This window comes from Panthera tigris, chromosome D3 (assembly GCF_018350195.1).
Source record: "Panthera tigris isolate Pti1 chromosome D3, P.tigris_Pti1_mat1.1, whole genome shotgun sequence".
Classification (NCBI taxonomy): Eukaryota; Metazoa; Chordata; class Mammalia; order Carnivora; family Felidae; genus Panthera; species Panthera tigris.
The window spans coordinates 1,670,848-1,681,113 of record NC_056671.1 but is presented as its reverse complement, the minus strand read 5'-3'; the positions used below and the strand labels follow the sequence as shown (position 1 = coordinate 1,681,113).

The window sequence follows — 10,266 nt, the reverse complement described above, 5'->3', positions numbered from 1 at the left end:
GCATTCTGTCCCACTGTGGACTGCCAGTAGTCAGCTTTGAAGGTTCCTCTTGGTATAAAGAAACAACCATTGTTCTTAATACAAGAGGCTCCTTGCACTCATTCTAAGACACTGAGTTTACACAGAAACATGGTCTCAACGGGGGTCCCTCATAACATCTGCTGATCTGCTCCAGCCACATGCCTCCTCGCTGTCCCTGACAACTCCAGGCAGGGTTCTACCTCAGGGCCTTTGCACGTGCCATACCCTGTCTCTGGCATTATCTTTCCTCAGATATCTATGTGTTGTGTTGTTGGTTTTTTTTTCCCCTCACCTTCTACAGGCCTTTGCTCAAATGTCTCTACCTTAGGTCTCTCTCCCCTTCCTCTGACATTCCATACCTTCTGTACCTGCTTTATTTTCACTTAGCAATCATCACTATATATTTGACTCCCTTAACCAAGTCTACTTCCTGTTTCTTCCTTCTAGGATGAAAGCTCCCGGAGGCCAACACCTTTTGGATCTGTTTTGTTCCCTGCCCTAGACCTTGGGGAATGCCTGGGACATAGTAGGTGCTAACTAGATATTAGCTGAGTGAATGAACGAATCTGTGTTTTTTTTCATCTCTGTCTTAGACTCACTTTACTAGAGGTTGTGAACCCCGGCCCTTCAGGACTCAGGCAGGTAAGCGAGTGGAGCAGGCTCGGGGTCAGAAGAGGAGGCCTCCTGTCTGAGACATAAATAGGGAGTGGCAGACCTGAGGCAAATGGCAGTGTTTGTCCCTGGGGGGGAAAGGGGGGCACAGGGGGTATTGACCTCCAGATGCTTGTGGCCACGCAGGAAAGCAGGCCCAGGGGCTCCCAGCCTTGACTTTCAAAAGAAACCAGCTATCTGGATTTTTATGCAAACTATCTTTCCTTTTTGTGTCGTAGACCCACATCATCCCTCGAGGGGCAAATTGCATCAGAAGTTACCGTTGGAAACAACAATAAACAATAAATCTCACATGGCTTCCCAGAGTCAGGATTTCAGGAGTGGCTTCACTGGGTGGTTGTGACTCCGCCTCGTGAAACTACAGGCAAGATGCGGGCAAGGCCCGACCTGACCCGGGTGGAAGGTCACGTTCAAGACGCCCTCACCACGTGCGGGCAAGGCCCCGCGGGGTCTTTGCAGGGGCTCAACTCTTCCTCACCAACCTGTCCACAGGGCTGTGCTTGTCCCCACAGTGTCCTCCTCGGAGTGAGTGACCCAAGAGAGCAAGGCCGAAGTCACAGAGCCTCTATGACTTAAGTCTCAAACGTCACTCAAGGTCCCTTCAGCCATCCTCCCTTTGCTAGGGGTCGCTAAGTCCCGCCCACACTCAGGGAAAGGAGAATTAGGCTCAACCTCTTGGAGAGAGAAGCACCAAAGAATTTGCGGACTCACGTTAAAAACCATCACATGTTGCTGGCAACTAGCTTAGATACACGGCATGTCGTGAGCCACCCCGAGACAGCACAAACCGCACCTGAAGGCTGGATTTCGTTCCTGGGCCACCAAAACGTACCCTCTGCCCTGCCCTGGTTGTTGGATAGAAGAAGCTGGATGGATCTTTGGCATGAGTATACGACCGGTCTCTCCAGTTTGGCTTCAGGGGAACGTGATGGCTGTGCAAATACCAAGAAGTAGCATCAATGTGCTCCCTACGTAAAGGGAGCACATTGTGTCCAGTGAAGAAATGATCTCGTTTGACAAGTTATCGCTACTATCGATGAATGAATTAGAAAATGGAGTCCTTCAGAATACCTTCCTTACTGGTTCGCCAAGTCAAGGGAGGTGATGGAAACTGCACAGATAGAGAAGGGTGGCCCTGTATTTGGTAAATGTTTGTTACTTGCTTCATTAGTCTTCGATGTGAAGTAGCATATTAGAATTCTAATAAGCTTATATGTAAACTGCCCTTATTTTATTCTCATGTCATGCTACTGCTTCTGCTTACTCGTTCTGTATTCCGATGGGCTCAAGAGTGATTCCCCCACCAACTCAACAGATATTTACTGAGCACCCATTACATGCCAGGCCCTGTGCTAGATATGTTGAACATCATACCAGGCAAGGCGCTTTGTTTATTCTAGGGAGGGAATGAAAGGTAAAAAAGTGAGCATGTGAATCTTTAAGCAAGCTATTTCCAGCTAGTGGTAAGCGCTTTGGAGAAAATCTAGTCGGGGTTGACATGGGAAATGTCTGCTGTGGTGACGCCATTTTAGAAACGGTGGTCAGGGTGGGCTTTCCTTAGGAAGTGACATTGGATCTGTGACCTGAAGGGTGAGAGGGAGCCAGTCAGGCAATGATATGAAGAGCATTTGAGGCAGAGGGAGCACTAAGTGCAAAGGCCCTGAGGCAGTAGCAAACTTGGCTGAGGTAAGATTCAGGAAGGCTTGTGTGGCTGCCGCAGGGTTACGGGGAATGGAGCTGGAGATGGGGTGGCAAAGTAGGGCCTGGGCGGCCACAGATGTCATGTATCAGTGTGATCCAGAAAACCACCACAGTGTCAAAGAGAAGGATGGTCTGAAATGTTCTACAAGGATCACTCTGTGCCTCCTGAAAAGATGCACTGAGAAGGACATAACGTCATTTCTGAGGGGTCCCAACCCAAACTGCATAACCTGAGTCCAATCCAGAGGAAATGCCAGAAAATCCAATCGGAGGGCATCCTACAAAAGACTTGGCCTACAAAATATTCTGCAGAAGTGTCAAGGTCACAAAACACGAAGATGAAGTTAATGCTTTGGATGCAAAGAAACAGAACAGACCTCACAGCTAAAGGTAACACCTAATCCCGAACGGATCCCCCACTAGATATAGGATAGAAGTGAGACAAGTAAGTGGCCATTCAGGTCTGCAGAGGAGATAACAGGATTGCAGCAGAGTTAATTTCCTGATTTGGGTAATTCGGCAGTGGTGATGTAACAGAATGTCCTTGGTTTTAAGAAATGCACACTAAGGGGCATCCTGTGTGCTGTTTGCTCTCAAACATCCCAGAGAACAAAAATCCTACACATATTATAAAAATCATATATATGGGGAGACAAGTACTGAGAGAAGGAAGGAGAGAATGAGCAGGGCAAAGAACTCATGTTAACATTTGGGGAACTAAGAGGTAATACTCTGGTAAAATTCCTTGTACTCTTTCTGCATTTTTTTTTTTTTTTTTTTTTTGTAATTCTGCTACTTCTTTGTGCATTTGCCTGCAATATTGGAAACTACAGGTTAAGCAGGGGTGTGCAATCCCTGTTGGGTGGCAGACACGAGGAAGTACCTCTGTAAACTGCAAAGCCACAGCGATTGTTAGAGCTGGGGGGTTCGACATATTTCCCCTTGGCGCTCTTTATGGGAAGAAATTTTTTCAAAAATGCCAAAAGGTAGAAACATGGGTGCTCTCACCACCTAGAGTTACACAACGGTTAATATGTTGTCATATTTGCCTCAATTACCTTCTTTTAACAAAAGAAATGGAACCCTGTAAGTAGTCTTCTTTGACTGCCCACCTCCATCACAACCTAGCTGTCTACTCTCTTTCGAAACAGCAGCATCGGATTTCAGGCTACACACCCTTGCAGTCAATTTTTAGAAATTTACCTACATACGTCCAAGAACATGGTTTTGTGTCTATAAAAGTTTACGTAAATGGTGTTCTACTATATGATCCCTATATAAAACTATAGACTGTATGAAGGTATTATCACATCTTTCTTGAACTTGCTTCTCTTCTCATTATCCTTTGAGATCTAACCCTTTTGATACAGATGAACTCGCTTCCTTTTAGATGCTGTACAGTAGTCCAGTTAAATATTTGTATGTTTTCCCTATCAATGGATATGTATGGAAGTTCTGTTTTTGTTATTATTGTGTTACAGTAAGCGCGATGATACTGTCTCTCTGTGCATATGGGTGAGCTTAACTCCAGGGAACCTCTCCAGAAATGAAAGTAGAGGGTCGCCAGCTTTCAGCATTGATCTTTTACCAGTGCCACCAGTAGCGTGGAGGGTCTGCTGGTTTTCCTGAGGGTCCTTTGGGGCACTGGGACTCGAGTGCCCAGCAGGCAGATTCTCAGAAGTGTTGTGCCCAATTCACGTCACTTGTGTTCCCAACAGGCTCGCTTGCAAAGTGCACTCAGGACCAGGCGGCTAACTCCTCGGTCACTTGGGTTCTCTTCACTCCGGGAAGAGTCCCCGCGGTGGAATCCTTTCTGAGCAACTTGACAATTCTGATGGGGCCATCGGCTGCCTGCTCTTGCTGCGAGTGTGGATGCTTGGCTTCCAGAGAGGACCAAGGAGAGGTGGGTTAAGGAGAATCTGTGGCTGTCTACACAAAGGCCAAAAACCGGCCTTCGATTTAGGATAAGGGGTCGGAGGACTCCCTCCAGCCCACACCTTTGCTAAACGCCAACGGATGGTAATAACCATCAACACTAGTTGGGCCCTTGGCTTATCTCATTTTCTACCTATATTGACCCTCTGAGGTGGGTGTCCCCCCACAGCATGTGAGTGCTGACTGCACAGATGGGTCCCCTCTGCACCCTTTGACAGCTTAATCCCCTCCAGAGTCGGGAACCTAAACACTCATCGATTGGATCCACGTTTGTAACTAGGATAAGAGCTGCCAAAGTTGAAAACACAATTTCATCATCCTGTTTTCAGGATACTGTCACCAAAGCCGCTGACCGATTAGAAGCTTTAAGGAAAGGGTGGCTGGCTTTTCAAGGAGGGAAAATGCAAGTCTTTGCGTCCTTTACCCCCCAGGAGGTCCTGGTTGAGGCCAGGGACACGGAGGTGGGGGTGGGGGGGAACTGGAAACACAGGGAAGGGACAGGGGGTCGAGGGGAGAAAAAGAAGGGAACGAATGAAAGGGGCCGGGGATGGGGAAGGGGGTGTGTGGGAGTAAGGGGCCGAGAGGTGTGGGAGGGAAGGGCTGGGGTGGGACAAGATAGAAAAGGGACTGGGGGACACAGAGAAGGTGCCGTGGGTCTAGGGGACGAAGCGCAGGGGCGTAGGCGTGGCGCGCACCCCAATGTGCGGGCCGCTGTACCGCGTGGGCAAGGCGAGCCCCCCGGCTGGGGAGCCCTGGGGGCTTTGTGTGGGCCGCTCCCCGCGAGTTTCCCGCCCAAGGGGCCTGCCCTCCGCTCCCGGTTCCGTAGCGCGGCCGCAGCAGGGCGCGCCGCGACGCCGTCGGCGCATGCGCGCGCGCGGGAACCCGCCCTCCGGGCCGGCGCATGTGGCCCCCGCGGGCGGGCGGGCGTGCGCGCGCACGCCCTGCGTCCCGCGCCCGCTCGCGCCCGCCGCCCCGCGTGTCTTTCCCTCCGCGCCAGGCCGACGGGTGTGGCCGCCCGAGCCCGCGGCGTGCGTGCGCGCGCGCGCCGGGCCACGTGGGAGCGGCGCGGCGCCGTTGCCCCGCCCTCCCTCGGCGCGCGCCGGCGTCGGCTGCGTCTCCGGGCATTTGAATTGCGCTTCCGCCATCTTTCCAGCCCTCAGTCAGACGGGCCGGAGACGCTTCTGGAAGGTAGTGAGCCGGGGCCGGGCCGGGGGCCGCAGGGCCGCAGGGTCGAAAGCAGGGGCCTCGCGGGGGCCTGGGAGGGCGGCGGCCTGGGCCGGGGCGCCGGCGGCCGCGTGGGGCCAGGGTCAGGGCGGCGGCGGCGAAGGGGCTCTCCCCTTCCCCCCGCGGTGGAGGCCGCAGGCCGGCGCCGGGACGCGACCGCGGTGGGGCCTGGGCGGCGGGTCGGGGGACGGGCGGCGGGCCCGGGAGCGGCGGGCGGCCCAGGCGGCGGCGGAGGGCCGGGCGGCGGGCCGAGCGCGCGATCGGGCGGGCGCTGTGCGGTCCCGGCCTCCGCCCGCCTGGCCTCCCGGCCTCCCGCCCCGCGCGGCCTCCCCCGCGGGCTCGGCGCCAGGCCCCGCGGACGGCCGGCCGGGCGGGAGGAGCGCGGCCCGCCGCCTGGAGCGCGCGCGGCCCCCGCCCCGGCCGGGGTGTGCGCGCGTGGGGCCCGGCCGCCGGCGCCCCTTTGTGGGCCCGGGCACGTGGGGCGGGCCGGGCCATGTGGCTCCCCGGCCGCGCCGCCGCGCCGCCCGCCCCATTTCTTTCTCTTTGCTCCGCAGCACCAGCGCGATGGCTGCCCAGGGAGAGCCCCAAGTCCAGTTCAAAGTAGGTCGTCCTCGGGGGTGGGTGCTGCCCGCGGGGACACGCGGGGTCCGCGGGCGGGGCGGCCCCGAACGCCTGCCGGCCGCCTCCGTGCCGTTGCGGCCGTTCGTCCTGGGGCCCGGGGGCGGGTGGGGGTGCGGGCTCCCCGGAACGCGCGGGGACGCTGCGGTGCCCAAGTTTGATTTGTCCGAGTCATCATCGCTCGGCCGGCGCGGCCGCCGTGGTGGGGGGCGGGGGGGAGGCCTTTGTTTTCGGAGCGCCCCCGGGACCCACAAAGTTAGCGTGTCCGCAGAGGGCTTGCCGGCCCCGGGGTTCCGGGGTCCCGAGCCGAGGCGTCGTCGCGGTTATTTCAAGAATCTGCCTGCCCGCAGCTCGTGTTGGTTGGCGACGGGGGTACCGGGAAGACTACGTTCGTGAAACGTCATCTGACCGGTGAATTTGAGAAGAAGTATGTAGGTACGTGGGGGCGACGCGGGTGCGGGATGCGCGTGGGGCGGCGTTCGTGGGCTAACGTGACGCGTTGTGTTGCAGCCACCTTGGGTGTGGAGGTCCATCCCCTCGTGTTCCACACAAACAGAGGGCCCATCAAGTTCAACGTGTGGGACACGGCCGGGCAGGAGAAGTTCGGGGGGCTCAGAGACGGCTATTACATCCAAGGTAGGGCCTCGCTGCCTGGGGGCTGTTGTCGGGGCGACTTCGGGGGGTGTTGGGGGGGGGCGTCTGTTCAGGCCGACCACCCCGGGCTTTGACTCCGGGAGGGGAGGACCTCGAAAGTTCTGCCCGAGTCCTGTGCTGCGTCATGACGGGCACTGTTCAGGACAGGCTGTTTTCTACAGAGTTTCATAAAACAACAGCTTCGGAGGAGCTGTTGCCGTAGTTTCGGGAATAGCTGGTTGTTCTTTCAATTGTACTAAGTTTTGCGAGGTTTTTCTTTTTTTCCGTAAAACGTTTGACCGCGGTTACATTGTTGTATCAAACAAAGATGGATACAGAAACTGCCTCCTGAAATCTCACTCCTGTGATGAAAAATTTGTTGGGAGTCCTTTCATACCTTTAGCCTGTTTTGAATATGTACAAATATGTGGATTTTTTTGCCGCCCCCCCCCCCCCCCAATCTTGAGCTAAAAAGCTACTAGACTACATACTTGTGGCTGTTGTCTCACTGTGAATTTCCTTCTAGGTCAACATGGAGATTTGAGGGTTTTGGTGGGGCCCCCCCCTAAATTTTTTAAATGTTTATTTTTGAGAGACAGAGTGCAAGCAGGGAGGGGCAGAGAGAGAGGGAGACATAGAATCCAAAGCAGCTCCGGGCTCCGAGCTGTCAGCACAGAGCCCGATGCGGGGCTCGAACCCACAAACCGTGACGAACCCACAAACCGTGAGATCATGACCTGAGCAAAGTCAGACTGAACCGACTGAGTCACCCAGGTGCCCTGAGACTTGAGTGTTTTTAACCAAAGGAATAACCTGTTTTGCTATGTTTAGTCATTTTAGGACCTTTAAAAGTGGGTTCTTAGACCTTTCGAATAAAGGAGGTGAGTTGTCTGGAATGCTGACTTACTGTTGATCTACTTCAGATTTGGGGACGAGGTGGAATTAAGCATTACGGGGACAGATTGGATGTGGCAAGCTGGTCATTCACACTTGAGCAGGAAGTGGGATTTTAAATCTTGTGTGTTACAGTGATGTAAGAGTTTTCGACTTGGAAGAGGCCGTGAGAACGAATGGAGCAATGCAGATGACCTGGTTTGGGCCTGAAGTGAAGCCCGTGGTCCTTAGCAGTGTCATCTGTGTGGGACGTTCTACGCGGGTAACAGTCACTGTCAATCTTTCTTTCAGCCCAGTGTGCCATTATAATGTTTGATGTCACATCACGGGTTACTTACAAGAATGTGCCTAACTGGCATCGAGATCTGGTACGAGTGTGTGAAAACATCCCCATTGTGCTGTGTGGCAACAAAGTGGACATTAAGGATAGAAAAGTTAAGGCAAAATCTATTGTCTTTCACCGAAAGAAGAACCTTCAGGTATGTTTCTTGAAACTTCTCCTTTACTGTATTGTGGCTTAGTCTAACATAAAATTCAAAGTAATAGGGTGCATTAAAGTGATGCGTAAATACGTGTTGTACGGATCAAAGGAATTTTATTTAGTTTGGAGCATACTCTAGAATGATCCCTGAGGAGTAGGTATTTTGTAACTAGTTTTTGCGCTTTTTTTTAACTTATTTTTTTATTTATTTTTGAGAGAGAGCACTAGTGGGGGAGGGGCAGAGAGAGAGGGGGAGACACACTCCGAAGCAGGCTCCAGGTTCCGAGCTGTCAGCACAGAGCCCGATGCGGGGCTCGAACCCACGAACCGCGAGATCATGACCTGAGCCAAAGTCTGATGCTTAGCTGACTAAGCCACCCAGGCGCCCCTAACTTTGCTTCCTTCTTAAACAGTACTATGACATTTCTGCCAAAAGTAACTACAACTTTGAAAAGCCCTTCCTGTGGCTTGCGAGAAAACTAATCGGAGACCCTAACTTGGAGTTTGTCGCCATGCCCGCTCTCGCCCCGCCAGAGGTGGTCATGGACCCGGCGTTGGCAGCGCAGTACGAGCACGATCTAGAGGTGAGATGCCTGTGCGCCCGGCGCGGCTCTTGTCGTGCCTCGGTGGACGCCTGGTGGCTCGAGCCTCACTGCGTGTGTCTGTCCCTAGGTTGCTCAGACGACTGCTCTCCCGGACGAGGACGACGACCTGTGAGAGCGGCTGGAGCCGGCGTCAGAAGTCTAGTTTTATAGGCAGCTGTCTGTGATGGCAGTGGTGCGGTGTGTTTGCCACTTTATTACATAGCTGAGCAGAACGTGTGCTTCGTCTTGGGGATGCTGAATGAAGGAGACGGATGGGCTTTGGAGTGAATGTGGCAGTTGAAAAAGTACCTTCATTTTTTGGACCTGCGTATTTAGCTGTTTCGGAGCGCAGTTGTTTCCTTCCTGAGTTTCAAATATAAGACTGCTATGGTCACAGTATCCAGTGGTGAAATTCATTGTCACTGTCCTTCCCATTCCTTTTCGTTTAGAATCAGAATAAAGTTGTATTTCAAATATCTAAGCAAGTGAGCTCATCCCTTGATTGGTAAGCATTTTAAAAACCACTAACGGGGAAAATTGTGCCATGTTACTGTGTAAATTGCTATGTTGTTGTTAGTGTCACTTAGTTTGAAGTTTTCCAGGTTACATTCTTTTTTTTTCGTACGTTTGAATCATTTCACACAAACGATAGGAAAGATGTCCCTAGTATTCTGTTTGGTAAGTTGTCATGGGGTGTGAATACTGTTAGTGCGGTTAAGCTACAGTGATGTTCATCCCCCCTGCCTCGTGACTAAGTAGCGTCACTTAGGGAAGAGCTTGAGACGTACGTGATCTCTCAGTAAAAGTGTAAAAGTGGTCCATGTTTTATTAAAGGACGTTTCGAATAGGTATTTTAAGAATTACAGTTGCTATTTGTGGCAAAAGTAACCATGTTCTAACGTAGAGCTTCTCGAAGTCCACTGAAACCATACAAATGATGGCAGGAACTTGAGAGGTCTCGTTTGTTAAAAATGAGTATAAGCTGTGCATTTACTTGCTTTTTGTCTCGATGTTCCATGTTTGATGTAAAGTTGGTCTCTAGGAAGGTGGTCCGTGTTTACCCGCTGCTTTCAAGTATTCCCAAGCTTTAACGATGCCCAAGATGAAGGATTTCCGTTGGACACCCCACAGCCTTCCCGGTTTTTCCAAAAGGATTTCTGTGGCCGGTTCAGGGGCACAAATACAGCAGGAAGGTAGATCTTAGGATGGCTTCTCCGTGACCGTGAAAGCATTGCAGAATTCCATTGGCTTAAGCCATTTATTTTTGTATGATTTCCACATTTAGAAATGAGTGTTACCTTGTTTGAGTTTGGCCCCATCCTCGCCTATACTGTAGCAATTAAGTCTTGAGTGAGCTCTTTTGCTCACGTGAGGACTGCTGTAGTTCAGTTTACCAAAGTTGTCTAGGTGTCCGCTTACCCTTAGACAATGACTTTCCTACCTAAAAAGATAGGGATCACTTAAATACATGGAAAAATGAGATCCAAAGGGTAGAATTGAAGA

At 52.4% G+C, this 10,266-nt stretch overlaps 1 protein-coding gene across 1 annotated transcript; it reads left to right on the top strand.

Moving 5' to 3' along the window:
- The first annotated feature begins 5,412 nt into the window (after positions 1-5,412).
- RAN (RAN, member RAS oncogene family) lies at positions 5,413-9,244 on the top strand. The gene is made up of 7 exons (XM_042962701.1): positions 5,413-5,517; positions 6,108-6,153; positions 6,522-6,606; positions 6,682-6,807; positions 7,990-8,177; positions 8,593-8,763; positions 8,852-9,244. Exons 2-7 carry the CDS (start codon positions 6,118-6,120, stop codon positions 8,894-8,896), a joined length of 651 nt encoding a protein of 216 aa, XP_042818635.1. The 5' UTR covers positions 5,413-5,517; positions 6,108-6,117; the 3' UTR covers positions 8,897-9,244.
- The last annotated feature ends 1,022 nt before the right edge of the window (positions 9,245-10,266 follow it).